Source organism: Ovis canadensis, chromosome 1, assembly GCF_042477335.2.
Source record: "Ovis canadensis isolate MfBH-ARS-UI-01 breed Bighorn chromosome 1, ARS-UI_OviCan_v2, whole genome shotgun sequence".
NCBI lineage: Eukaryota > Metazoa > Chordata > Mammalia > Artiodactyla > Bovidae > Ovis > Ovis canadensis.
Window position 1 is genome coordinate 249,835,294 of NC_091245.1, and position 15,049 is coordinate 249,850,342.

The 15,049-nt window shown below is 37.3% G+C and overlaps 1 protein-coding gene across 1 annotated transcript in view; it reads left to right on the plus strand.

The window, feature by feature from the left end:
- GK5 (glycerol kinase 5) overlaps positions 1-15,049 on the plus strand; it is an 81,726-nt gene that overhangs the window by 35,076 nt on the left and 31,601 nt on the right. Inside the window, exons 4-5 of the mRNA XM_069563707.1 lie at positions 3,157-3,250; positions 8,289-8,420. Of these exons, the coding sequence (XP_069419808.1) occupies positions 3,157-3,250; positions 8,289-8,420 (226 nt within the window). The remainder of the gene's footprint in view (positions 1-3,156; positions 3,251-8,288; positions 8,421-15,049) is intronic.

Consider the following 15,049-nt stretch of genomic DNA (forward strand, 5'->3'; position numbering starts at 1 on the left):
GGTTGGGACTTGGCACTCCCACTCTAGGGGGCACAAATTCAGTGTCTGGTTGGGAACTAGAATCCCGTATGCCATGCAGCCAAAAAATTTAAAAAAATAAAAATTCAGTAAAGAAAAGGAAACTAAAAATGGATCAATAAATACATTTAAAATACAAATCTATAAAACTCTTACAAGAAAATGTAGAGGAAATCTTCATTACTGTGGATTTATTATGATTTCTTAAATGACTTCAAAAGCACAGCTAACAAATGAAAAAAATAGATAAGTTGAACTTTAAAAACTTTTTTAAAGTTGAAAATTAAAAACTTTCATGAATCAAAGAATGCCGGTAAAATGTTTTTATCTGTTTATGATGAGTAATTAAAAAAAATTTTTCTTAACTATTAGAATTCTCCAAAATAGAAACAGAATTACCTTAATTTAATCCAAAATAATAAGAAATAAAGTTGTCTTGAAATTATTTTGGCATAGTGTATAATTTACAATTTTAAAATGTGTCTGAAAAGTTTATAGCCATTGATATCTTAAATTTGATTTCTGAAAACTGACTGAAACACGTAATATGAAAGGTGTGTGTCTTGCTGTGCTTGGCTTCTAATTTCATTTAAGACTGAGGACTAAAACAAACGGAGAATCGCTTTTCTGACTGGTAGTAGTAATAATGGTGACCATTTGGATCATTCAAGGAAAAAGAAGTACTCTGTTCATGATGTAGGTGAATGCTGTGATCCCATTAATAAAAATGAAAACCAGAAAGAAAAGAAAAAAGGACACTTTGAGTGAAAACTCACAAAATGGTAGAAAATATTGCAAATTGTATATTTGATAAAGGATTAATATCCAGAATATATAAATAACTCCTATAGCTCAACCATACCACCAAAACCTAGATCCAGTTATGAATTTACAAATGGTTAAAGATTTGAATAATATTCAAATGGTCAATAAGAACATGAAAAATTCTTGTTGAGGAAATGCAAATCAAAACCACAATGAGGTACCACTTCACACCCCGCAGGATGGCTATAAGTTTTTAAATGTAAAATAACAAGTGTTGGTAAGGATATGGAAAAATTGGAACTCTTATATAGTGGTTGTTGAAATGTCAAATGGTGCAGCCATTGTGGAAAACTGGCAGTTCCTCAGAAACTAAACATAGAATTACCATATGACCCAGCAATTCTAATCCTCGATATGTACACAAGGAATTGAAAGCAGGGACTCAAACAGATATCTTACAGCAGTGTTTATAGCAGCATTATTCACAGTAGCAAGAAGGTGGAAACAGCCCAGGTGTTTGGAGATAGTGGCTATGTTAACATTAATGCCACACTGTATTGTGCACTTAAAAATGGTTAAAATAGTAAACTTTATGTTATGTATATTTTACCACAATTTAAAAAAGAATTGATAGAGATCATGTGAAGGCAAGTTGTTAAACTGATTTGTTGTTGTTCAGCCGCTAAGTTGTGTCTGACTCTTTTCTGTCCAACTCTTTGTGACACTATGGATTGTAGCCACCAGGCTCCTCTGTCCATAGAATTTTCCAGGCAAGAATATTGGAGTGGGTTGCCGTTTGCTCCTCTAGGGATCTTCCCTACCCAGGGATCAAACCGCATCTCCTGTGTCTCCTACATTGGCAGGTGGATTCTTTACCCCTGAGCCACATGGGAAGCCCCCAGTAAAGTGGAAGGACATGTAAATAAGCCCAGTAGTAAAGTAAACCTAGGTGAGGTTCTCAGGAAGAAAAGGGAATGTTTGAGGGATTAAAGGAAGGGAAGGTATTTAGGGAGACTGAGAGAACTGAAATAATATTGGGTTGACCAAAAAGTTCATTCAGGTTTTTCCATAAGATGGTACAGAAAAACCCAAGCAAACATTTTGGCCAATCCAGTAGCAAGACATGCCTACTGATATATTACAAAGTTAAGTATTTTTGGGGGGTGGTAGTTAATTTGCCTTATTTATTTATTTTTTTAACAAGTTGGAATTGGAATATATGTAATGTTTTTAATCCTGATTTTTTTCCTTTAATATTATACTGTGAGAATTTTCCTCTCATTAAGCAATTTTGTATTTTCAGTTCAAGTATACTTGATTTACAATGTTTCAGGTTTATAACAAAGTGATAGAATACCAGTGGTAGAATGTTTCCAGGTGGTAAAGTTGAGGATGTGACCCTGGGTGAGGACTGCTAAAGAAGCATTGGAAATGACAGTCTTGGGAATTGACCATGGTCTGGTGGCCCAGATGGTAAAGAGTTTGCCTGCAGTGCGGGAGACCTGGGTTCAATCCCTGGTGCGGGAAGATCCCTTGGAGAAGCAAATTGCAACCCACTCCAGTGTTCTTGCCTGGAGAATTCCATGGACAGAGGAGCCTGGTGGGCTACAGTCCATGTGGTTGCAAAGAGTTGGACACGACTGAGGGACTAACATTTTCACTTTTCACTTTCACAGTCACACAGGGGTAATGTTTCCTCCTGGAGGAAAGACAGCAGGCCAGCCAGGGCTGGATGCTGGACCTGAGTGGATGACAGTGATTGATTTGCAGGAACCTCAAAGGAAAAAGTATTTATTTCTACTATATTTCTTAGGGTTATACTTTCATTGTAGTGTTGACCCAGTTTGTTGAATTTATTTATTTATTTCTTTGGACAAATTTTGGGAAACCGAGTAGGTTGCCAGTGGCTAACCAGTCCTAAAGTTGAGAAGCATAAAATAGGATAAGGCTACATTTCAGCACTCCTGTAGGTACAGTTTTTATCTGATTGTGTATTATCAAGATAAGTACAGTGAAAGGAAAAAGCATTGGCTTCTTTATCTTGCTTTTAAAGTTGTATCAGCGTCTTTAAAGATGTTTCATCAGTTTTGCTTTGTTTTTGGAAGTGCCCACGTTGTCATGCTTCAAAAAGGATAGCTTTTTGGGTAGAATCTGATTGAACATTTTATGCTATGTATCACATAATTGTTACAGAGTGTGCTCAATTTGTCAAATCAAAAAGAAGAGACATTTACAGAGCCCCACCTAATTAAATCATATGTTGAAACTACAGTTTGGCCTCTAAATTTGTTTTCTCTTGTGGCGGCAGATCTTTTATATAGTGTAGTCACTGATTTATAATGAGTCTCAAAATACTGTTTCCATCTTTCTTAGGAAAACGGGAAAGCATTTCCACAACTTCATTAGTTGGCAAGACCTAAGAGCTGCTGAACTTGTAAAATCTTGGAATAGTTCTCTTTTAATGAAGGTAATCTTTTTCTTATGTTCTGTGATTTGGATGTTACTGTTTTTCCTGTATATATTCTTTAGCTGTATGCTGAATTATATAATCTACTGATGATGTTTTAGGACATTAAGAAGAGAATACACACTGCATACTCCCCATACTAGTGAAATTTAATAGGAGTCACCCTGAAGTATGTGTGGTGGGTTGAAGTGCTTAACAGCTACTCTTCCTGAAGTCCTGAGGAGGTTTGGGGTGGGCCAGAGGTTCATAAGTTACTGAGAATTCATCTTGATTCCTGGAGAAATAGAAAAAATACCGACTATGTCCAGAATAGGTACAGACCATGTCCAGATTTTATCATCTGGACATAGTTATAAAAGTGGAGAATGGATATTGAGGTAGATAACTAGCTCACTGCCCGACTGCCGCAATGTTTCAGCATGATGCCTGGCACGTGGAAGGCAGTGATAAGGCTGCTGACGACAGGGGCAGCAGTTGCGATATATCACTCAGAAGTGTGAGATTACTGAGTCAAAGAGGAAGGCAGTTTTCCAGCTCCTCAAATGTGGTGATACCTGCAATATTTGGTCTTATAATCAAGACCAAATATTATTACATTCTATTATACTAAATATTAATTATAAGACTAGCTATGCAATACTGATCATTTTAATGCTTCTAATACCACACAGTTAAATGCTTTCTCAGCTAGGTTGCCCCTCCTAGGTAACGGATAGGGGAGTGTCTGGAACATCAGGTTTCCTTGATAAGTGTTTGAAGACATTAATTTTATATGAAAAGCAAGTCCAGATATTGGGTCGGCCAAAAAGTTTGTTTGGCTTTTTCATAACATCGTGGGAAAACCAAACCAACTTTTTGGCCAACCCAACATATTATAAATATGACAGTAATACATGAATGAAGCATGTCTGCCATAATCTCACCCACACTGATTTTTTTGGTTAGTTTAATATATAAAAATATATTTTCCCTTAATAGCTTGTGAAGCTGAATATCAGAGATGCTGTTTACAGAAAGACAGAGCAAGGGTGTTGAAAGGGGTTATAAGGAAATGTTGTGAACTTTGGTATACTTTAAAATTGCACTGTTTATAATGTGCAGTGTTATAGTTTAACATATAATTTTAGTTTTTAGTCAGTCAATTCATTAGACATTTCATTCCTTAAGGTGGCTTCCCTTGTGGCTCAGACGGTAAAGTGTCTGCCTACAATGCAGGAGACCGGAGTTCGAACCCTGGGTTGGGAAGTTACCCTGGAGAAGGAAATGGCAACCCACTCCAGTATTCTTGCCTGAAAAATCCCATGGACGGAGGAGCCTGGTAGGCTACAGTCCATGGAGTCACAAAGAGTCAGACACGACTAAGCAACTTCACTTCACTTCTTCACTTTACTTAAGTTGGTCACTAAAGTGTTTAAAATGTTTGTGCCTTTGAAAATAAATTGTGAAAACATTTATTTCTGTAGAATAAGCCCCAAATCTCAAGTTGTGACATAAAATTGGCATCAGGCACAAAACTGAACATTTAAAGGACTTTGGCTACTTGATACTGAACATGTCTATGATGTACCTTTGGGCCTCTCCTAGCAGAGAAATGCATACAAACAGATTCTTAAGAGTTTAGCACACAAAATAGCAGAGCCAGTCCTGCTGAAGGAACCCTACCCTGTAACTGTCCTTTTCCAGATGCTTGTGGTGACAGCAGTGATGGAGGTTCTTGGAAATGTTTAGGAAGGATGCGCCAGAGTTGGCACCGACGTCGTGAGTTTAGCCACCACTGCCCCCAGGCAGAGTGGTGGAGAAATTGAGGCACGGTGGCCATCTCCTGGCACCATGTCTCCTCCAGGCACCCACGCTTCTTCTCACTGTTGTTCTGATTCGTGCCTAATGGCTGCTAAGGTTCTTCTTTGCTTTTAGCCTAACTTCTTATCATAGTTTGACCCTGACCTCTTTCCAGACCCCGCTCTCCCTGAAGCTGCTAAGTAAGAGTTAGGCTCTAGCTTTGCCAGCCCTCAAGCCCTTTCTCACCCTAAAGCCCTCATACCTGCAAGGGACCCCTCCAGCATCATGGCTGGACTCTTCTCATCCTTCAGGGCCCGGCTCACCATCCCCTCCTCTGTGGGAGCCCTTCTCTGCCATCTTATTTATAGCAGCATCTCCGCCTCCAATCCAGTCTTTATTACTGTCCTTTCTTTCACAATAGTCATCAAACTTCAAAGATCTAACACACATTTCTTAATTGAAGTTTTAGTTGAGACAATTGTAGACTCACATGCAGTTGTAAGAAATAATACAGAGATCCCTTATATGTTTTACAGTTTCTCTGAAGTGGTAACAGTTCACAAAACTATAGCATAGTGTTAAACCAGAATATCAACATTAATATATTCCATAGATCTTATTCAGATTTTCCCAGCTTTACTCTTGCTCATCTCTGTTTATAGGTGTATGTGTTTTAGTTTCTATAGTTTTTTCCGTATGTTCATTTACCTGGCACCACAGTCAAGGCACTGAATACTTTCATCACTACAAGGATCCCTCATGCTGCTTTTTTATAACCACATCTGCCCCTCTCCTGCGTTCCTCCCCACTCTCTCCCGTCCTTAGCTCGTTGCAACCACTAATCTGTCCTTCATTACAAATTTTTCTCGTTTCAAAAATGTGAGACGTGGCATCATGCAGCATAACCTTTTTTAATCTGGGTCGTTTTTCGCTTAGTATAATTCCCTGGAGAACTCAGGTTGTTACATGTATCAGTGCTCCTTTCTGCTTTATTGCCGAGTTTTATTCATGTGCCACCTGTTGAGGGACACCTGTGCTAGAGTGAGTTTGGAGCTGTTACCGATAAAGCTGTTATGAACATTTGTTTACGGGGTTTTATGCGAGAGTAAGTTTTCATTTCTCTGAGGTAAGTACCCCAAGAGGATGACTGCTAGAATATAGGGTAATTGTGTGTTTTGTTTATAAGAAAATAAATGCTGTACTTTTTTTTCAGAGTGGTTGTACCATTTACATTTCCACCAACAGTGTATGAGTTATAAGATGTGTATTTTTTCTAATTTTGAAAAGAATGATTTTTAAAGTGAAAGTCACTCAGTAGTGTCTGACTCTGCTACCTCACAGACTATACAGTCCATGGGATTCTCCAGACCAGAATACTAGAGTGGGTAGCTTTTCCCTTCTCCAGGGGATCTTCCCAACCCAGATTGAACCCAGGTCTCCCGCATTGCGGGTGGATTCTTTACTAGCTGAGTCCCAAGGGAAGCCCAGGAATACTGGAGTGAGTAGCCTATCCCTTCTCCAGGGGATCTTCCCAACCCAGGAATTGAACTGGGGTCTCCCGTATTGCAGGCAGATTCTTTACCAACTGAGCTATCAGGGAAGTCTGATGATTTTTAAATAGGATGCGTTTTTAATCATTAGGGATTTTTTTTTTCTCATTTTAACCATGAATTATATCTTAGGTTATGTAACTTATAGCATTTTTTCTTTTTTAGTAGTATATTAAATAGGGGTTCATTTTAGAACCGTTGTATTCTTGGATGATCTCATTTATTGATTGGATTACTTATTTACCTGTCTCTTCCTGCTAGAATGTAAATTTCGAGGAGATGGGGATTCTGCCTGTTTGCTCTATTTTCTCAGGGCCTTAGCACTGTTCTTGGGACTTGGAAGGCACTCAATAAATAGTTGTTAAGTATATGAACAAAAATGTTCATTGTTTGTATGTTGATTAAAAGTGCAGGTGTTAGAAGTCTTAATATTTTTTGTGTGCCACCAAAGTATCTACATTTTAACAGAAGATCCCTGAAGGATCCCAAATCTAAGTTTTTATAGAGAAAAATCTAGTTGCTTGTGGAGGAAGAACTTCAGTTTGAAGCATTTCTTAACATATATCAGAAAGAGGATAATTAAATACTTTTTAAAAAGTCTTATATTTAATAAGTAATGTAAAGTGCAGAAGGTTGGAGTGCGGAAGGTCGGAGTCCTGAACAGGATGAAAATGAGGGTACAACTTCTGGTTATGAGATGAATAAGGTCTGGGAATCTAACGTGTAATGTGATGACTATATTAATAATTCTATATTGTATAACTGAAATTTGCTAAGAGTAGAACTTAAATGCTCTCACCAAAAAGAAAGAAAAGATGAAAAAAGCTGAAGACTGTTGTTCAAAAAAAAAAAATGAGGAACAAAACTGGAATGACAGAACTGAGTCTACACATTCATTGATTGATGCCTTATGCCAAAAATGGACGAAAAATAAATTTGTATTTCTATTTTAAATAAACCAAAATCTTTCAGTTTAGTTGATAAATAGATTCTCTATAATTGAATTTTTTGTAAAACATCAGTTTCAGAAGTTGAATCATCCATCTGCATCCTTGTCATTAGGTAGCAGGATACGTGTTTATTTTGTTGTTTTGGAGTTTTTTTTTTAGTATGTTTTACAAACCTTAAAGCTCAATGCTAGTTTTTTGTATAAGGCTTTTTTTTTTTTTTCCAATTAAAGATTTTGCATACTAAGAAGTAAACTTAAAACTGTATATTAAAAAAAAAGCCTGTATATTTAATCTTCAATCATTAGATAAATATAAATAGTATTAAATAAAATAATTCATCCCAAATTCTAAACACTTAATCTGTAGGGAAACTTCCCTTCTGTGTTAATACTAAGTTGATTAAAAATATATTTCTAATAGAAAAATAGCCTTCTCCCTTGACTCTCTTGCTTTACTTCTCTAGTTAAAAATAGGTAAAGAGGTAGAAAATAGTTATTTTTAAAAGGTTTTTGTAAGTGCTTGAGCCTCTAGTGTTCTAAAGAAATTCATAGTAGGTGTGTCACATTTCATATTTTAGACTGCAAATTGTCCTCTTAGGGTGCTTTGCTTGATTTCCTTATGTGCTGAGGACACTATATAAGGAATTAAAGAAGTTGTTTGCTGTTGAGTTTGTTTGCATGTGTATAGAATTGATATAGAAACATCAAAGGCCATTAAACACATTTTCCTAAAATATCTTTTTTTTTTTTAAACAAATAGCTCATACATAGTTCCTGCCGAGTACTGCACTTTTTCACCAGAAGTAAACAGTTTCTAGCGGCCAGTTTGTTCACTTTCACAACTCAGCATGTTTCTTTGAGACTGGCCTGGATTTTGCAGAACCTGACTGAGGTAAGAAAAGATTATATGTGTGTGTATTTGAAGGATGAAAAAAAAATGGAAGGCATAAGGATATTAATTTGATTATTTGAGGGAAAATTGTGTCTACCACATTGGGATGGAAGACAAGGAATCTTTACTCAATATTTCTTTAAACCATTTTTATGGTGAATCATGTCACATATAGAAAAGTAAACGCACCAAAATGCACCTACCACTCAGTGATACTTTGTAGAGTAAACATCTGTTTAACAGTACATGAATCAAGAAGTAGAACACGGTGGCACTGTGTGTTACATTTTCTTTCCGTGTTTGTAATTTACATGTTTATTCCTTGGCACTACACTTAGGTTTCTTTGCTGGAATATTTTTGAACTTTGTAAATGGAATCATACAGTGTTTATTCTTTTGTGTCTGACTCCTTTTGCTTAGTGTTATATTTGTGAAATATACCATTTTGTGTAAATTAATTTTCTTACCTTCTCATTGCTACTTAGTGTTCAGCATATGATTTTACCATGGTGTGTGTATCCATTCTGTTCATGTACATTTGCTTTATTTCCAGTCTGGGGCCATTATGGATAATGCTGTGTATTTCTATTGCTGTAAATGTATTTCTATTGTATCTATACATGGGAATGGAATTTTTTAGGGCATAAAGGTGTATATATATATTTTCACCTTTAGTGGATAATATCAAACACTTTTACAGTTTTTGTCAATTTACACACCCCTCAGCAGTGAATGAGAGAGCTTATAATTTCATTTACCATCATAATTGATATTATCAGTCTTTAATTTTAGCCATTTTGATGGATAGGTGGTGATATGTCATTGTGATTTTAGACTAGATTAAAAAAATGAAATCAAGGTGTGTGCTATCTTACAGGAGACATACTTTAGATCAAAAAAACAGATCAGTTAAGATTAAATGGGGGGTTCCCTTGGAATCTAGAGGGTGAGTTCTGGGCTTTCACTTCTGGGGCCCAGGTTCAGTCCCTGATCAGCATGCCCCTCCCCAAAAAAGAAAATGCAAAAGGCTAGTGAATGAGTCAAAATGACACTTAAATAAAAGAGTAAATGGATGGAATCTATACAGAACAGACGCACAGACATACAGAAGACGGTCTTGTGATTGCCAAGGGGGAGGGGGAGTTGTTGAGTTGTTGATTGAGAGTCTGAGATGAGCTGGTGCAAAGTAGAATGTATAGGATGACAGGGACTTACTCGGTAGCACAGAGCTACAATCAATATTCTGTAATAAACTATAATGGAAAAAATATGAAAAAGAATATATATGCATATATATATAATTGAATCATTCTGCTATATTGCAGAAATTTATACAACAATGTGAATCAGCTATACCTCAGTGAAATATTTTTTTAAAAAGTCAGTGGATCAGTTCATGTTGATGTATGGCAAAACCAATACAATATTGTAAAGTAATTAGCTTCCAATTAAAATTAATAAATTTAAATTAAAAAAAAAGTCAACGGATAGAAAAGATGTCCATGCAAACAGCAACCATAAGCTAAGTGACTATGCTAATATTAGATAAAACAGACTTTAAAAACAAACAAAAGTTTTACTAAAGATTAAGAAGAGCATTTTAAAATAATAAGTCAATCCATCACAACAATTACAAACTGGTATACACCTAATAACAGTGTTCTAAAATACGGGAAATAAAAATTGGCAGAACCAAAAGTGAAAATAAAAAATTAATCAGTGGTAGTCGGAGATGTCAGTATCCCACTTCAATAATTGGTAGAACAGCTGGAGAGAAGATCGATAAGGAAACAGAAAACTTGAACAATAGCATAAACTATTTAGACCTAATAGACTTTTATAGAAAACTAATAACAATAAAACGAAGATCATGGCATCCGGTCCCATCACTTCATAGGAAATAGATGGGGAAACAGTGGAAACAGTGTCAGACTTTATTTTGGGGGGCTCCAAAATCACTACAGATGGTGATTGCAGCCATGAAATTAAAAGATGCTTACTCCTTGGAAGAAAAGTTATGACCAACCTAGATACTATATTCAAAAGCAGAGACATTACTTTGCCGACTAAGGTCCGTCTAGTCAAGGCTATGGTTTTTCCAATGGTCATGTATGGATGTGAGAGTTGGACCGTGAAGAAAGCTGAGCGCCGAAGAATGATGCGTTTGAACTGTGGTGTTGGAGAAGACTCTTGAGAGTCCCTTGGACTGCAAGGAGATCCAAGCAGTCCATTCTGAAGGAGATCAACCCTGGGATTTCTTTGGAAGGACTGATGCTAAAGCTGAAACTCCAGTACTTTGGCCACCTCATGTGAAGAGTTGACTCATTGGAAAAGACGGTGATGCTGGGAGGGATTGGGGGCAGGAGGAGAAGGGGACGACCCAGGATGAGATGGCTGGATGGCATCACGGACTCGATAGACATGAGTCTGAGTGAACTCCGGGAGATCGTGATGAACAGGGAGGCCTGGCGTGCTGCAATTCATGGGGTCGCAAAGAGTCGGACACGACTGAGCGACTGAAGTGAACTGAACTGAATAACAACAGGATATACATCCTTCTTAAGTGTGTATGGAAGCTTCTCCAGGATAGACTATATTCTACACCATAATACAGTCTCAATACATTTAAAAGGGCTGAAAGTATACAAAGTATTTCTATGACTACAAAGGAATGAAATTTGAAATAAGTAATAGAAAGTTGGGAAGTTCAAAACCATGTGGAAATTAAACAAAGCAATTTAAATAATCTGTTAAAAAAAGAAATCTCAAGAGAAATTAGAACATATTTTGAAATGAATGAAAATGAATGAAAACATAGTATACCAAAATGTGATGTAGCAAGAATAGTGTTTACAAGGAAATATAGATTAAGACTATATTACATAGAGAAACTATGTTAAAACAAATCTAATATTCTATCTTAAGATACTGGGGAAAAAAATGAGCAAACTAAACCCAGACAAGCTGAAGGAAAGTAATATAAAGACTAGAGTGAAAACTGTTGAAATAAAGAATAAAGAAACAGTTGAAAAAATCAACAGAATCAAAAGTGGGTTTGAAAAGATTAGCTAGACTGAAAAGAAAAAGAAAAAACAAAAAGAAGATCCAGATAACTAAAATTATGAATGAATATTAATTCCAGCTTCACTGAAGTTAAAAGCATTAGACAATACTATGAACAGGCATATGCGAGCAAATTAGATAACTTAAATAAAAGGGGAAATTTCTTAGAAATGCACAACTACCCAGACTCAAGAAGATATATGCAAGCTGAATAAATCATTTGTCCATTAAGAAATTAGTACATTTTAATTTTAGAGGAGTTTTAGGTTTACAGAAACCTTGAGCAGAAAGTAGTTTCCATATTCCCCCAATACAGTTTTCCTATTATTAATATGCTGCATTTGTTACAATTGATAATCAATAGTGACACATTATTATAAAGTATTATTAATGTGATATATCTACAATTACAGTATCATTCACAGTGGTTTCACTGTGCAGATTTTATATGAACATAAATTTTCACCTCATCTGGGTAAATACCTAGATATGCAATTGCTGGATGATAAGGTAAGAGTATGTTTTAAATTTGTTAAGAAACTGCCAAATTGTCTTCCGAAGTGGTTCTACCATTTTGCATTCATCCCAACGATGAATGGGAGTTGCTTCACATCCTTGCTAACATTTGATGGGAGTACTTTGGATTTTAGCTATTCTAATAGTTGTGAGGTTGTGAGGTGGAGAAGGAAATGGCAACCCACTCCACTGTTCTTTCCTGGAGAATCCCATGACAGAGGAATCTGGTGGGCTACAGTCCATGGGCTTCCCTGGTGGCATAGATGGTAAAGCATCTGCCTGCAATGTGGGAGACCTGGGTTCAATCCCTGGGTTGGGAAGATCCCCTGGAGAAGGAAATGGCAACCCACTCTAGCACTCTTGCTGGAGAATTCCATGGACAGAGGAGCCTGGTAGGCTATAATCCATGGGGTAGCAAAGAGTCGGACACGACTGAGAGAATTCACTTTCACAGTCCGTGGGGTCGCAAAGGGTTGGACACGACTGAGTGACTAACACACAATAGTTATGAAGTAGTATCTCATTGGTTTAATTTATAATTTCCTAATAACATGTGATACAGAAATATGGCTCTACTTTTATTTCTTATTCTTTATGTTGATAAGGACCTGCAGGATATATATTGACTAGAAAGGATGACTGCAAAGATCCTTTTCTCATCCTGATCTTGAAACAAAAGCTTTCAACATTTCACCATTTAGTATGAATCTATGATAGGTTTTCTTTAGATATTCTTAATCAAATTTAAAGAAATACTCTCCTTTTCCTGTTTGCTAAGATATTTTGTAATGTATGGATGTTGATTTATCAAGCACATTTTCTGCACTTATCTCAGTGTGACAACCTGCCTGGGCCTCATGCGTGCATGCATGCTAAGTTGCTTCAGTCGTATCCGATCATGTGCGACCCCATGGACTATAGCCTGCCAGGCTCCTCTGTCCATGGGATTCTCCAGGCAAGAATACTGAAGTGGGTTGCTATTCCCTTCTCCAAGGGATCTTCCCAATCCAGGGCTTGAACTCCTGTCTCTTACATCTCCTGGATTGGCAGACGGGTCCTTTACCACTGGTGCCACCTGGGAAGCTTGGGCCTTGTAAGAAGCTTTAAATTCATTGCTTGATATCTTGTTGATTTGGAAAACTGATAATATCAACTATTATCTTCAAGTATAAATTTCTGCTCCATTCTCCTTCTGAAAATCTGCTTACATGTATGTAAGATCTTTTGACTAAATCCTTTTTGACTCCTACTCTTTATTACATATTTTCCATTCTTTGGTCTCTATGGGCCTTATTTTGGGTATTTTTATCTAACCTGTCTTCCAACTCTTTTATTATCTCTTTTCTTTTTCTAATACACAGTTATTAAAACCCAACCACTAAGTTCTTAGTTTTTTAGTTTTAGAATTTCTTTCCACCCCTATGCCCCAAGTCAGCGTGTTACTTTAAAAGTCCGTGGCTAGTATTTGTAACTCCTATGGATTGTCTCTCCTTCCCACCCTCAGCAGCCACCCCTGCCACAATGTTCTCTTGTTTCCTCATATGCCTGATTACTTTGTTGTTATTCAGTCACTAAGTCATGTCTGATGCCATGGGCCACAGTACACCAGGCTTCCCTGTCCTCCTCCCAGAGTTTGCTCAAACTCATGTCCATTGAGTAGGCGATGCCATCCAACTATCTCAACCTCTGTTGCCCCTTTTCCTCCTGCCTTCAGTCTTTCCCAGCATCAGGGTCTTTTCCAGTGAATCAGCTCTTCTCATCAGGTGGCCAAAGTGTTGGAGTTTTAGCTTCGGCATCAGTCCTTCTGATGAATATCAGGGTTGATTTCCTTTAGGATTGACTGGTTTGATTGCAAGGTGACAATATACAGCCTTGACATACTCCTTTCCCAATTTTAAAGTAGTCCATTGTTTCATATCTGGTTCTAACTGTTGCTTCTTGACCTGCACACAGGTTTCTCAGGAAGCAGATAAGGTGGTCTAGTATTCTCATCTCTTTAAGAATTTTCCACAGTTTGTTGTGATCCACACAGTCAAAGGCTTTAGCGTAGTCATGAAGCATAAGTATACATTTTTCTGGAATTCCCTTGCTTTTTCTGTGATCCAGTGGATGTTGGCAATTTGATCTCTGGTTCCTCTGCCTTTTCTAAATCCAGCTTGATTAAAATGATTCAAAGCTGAGATGGAGTTCCTGTAAAAAACTTTTAGTTTACCCCTCCTCCTACAGTAGAGTCATTTGGAGTCTTAACCCAATGTGAAGAGGGTTGCTTTTGGTCTTCCTGCTTTAGGAAGCCGTGATACTACTCTGTCCCTCGCTAACCTCATGAGGACCTACTGCCTATCAGAGGGGCTAGCCCTGAAGTAGTTTTTAAATGAACAGATGAGTTTACTACCTGGTGGGCATTGTTGCTACTCGCTGAAATACAGATTAACCTTTGGGGACTTGCCTGTTGGTCCAGTGGTTAAGACTGCACTCCCAATGCCAGGGGCACGGATTCAGTCCCTGGTCGGGGAACTAGAATCATGACACATGGCATGGCAAAAAAGAAAGATGAAGATGAACCTTCGTCTAATTTGAAACAAATTATAGAATCACAATTTCTAAATTTGGGAAGTTTCAAATATCATTATTTTACTTTAAGTTCTCCATATTTAGGGTTCCCGGTGGCTCAGCGGTAAAGAATCCGCCCGCAGTGTAGGAGTCACAGGAGATTCAGGTTCAGTCGCTGAGTCTGGAAGATCCCCTGGAGGAGGGCATGGCAACCCACTCCATATTCTTGCCTGGAGAATCCCATGGACAGAAGAACCTGGGGGGCTACAGTCCAGAGGATTGCAGAGTTGGACATGACTGAAGCAGCTTAGCATGCATGTACACATTCCATATTTAAGTGGTATAACCCCTGACTCTTCAAAATACTTGTTATAAGAAATCTACAGGTGACTTCTCTTTTTAAAACTTAGGCCATTCATCTTCTTTCATTGATCCCTGCTACTATTAAAATATAATTCATTCTTAAATATGTTCATTTGCTGGTTTTTTTTTTTACCTCA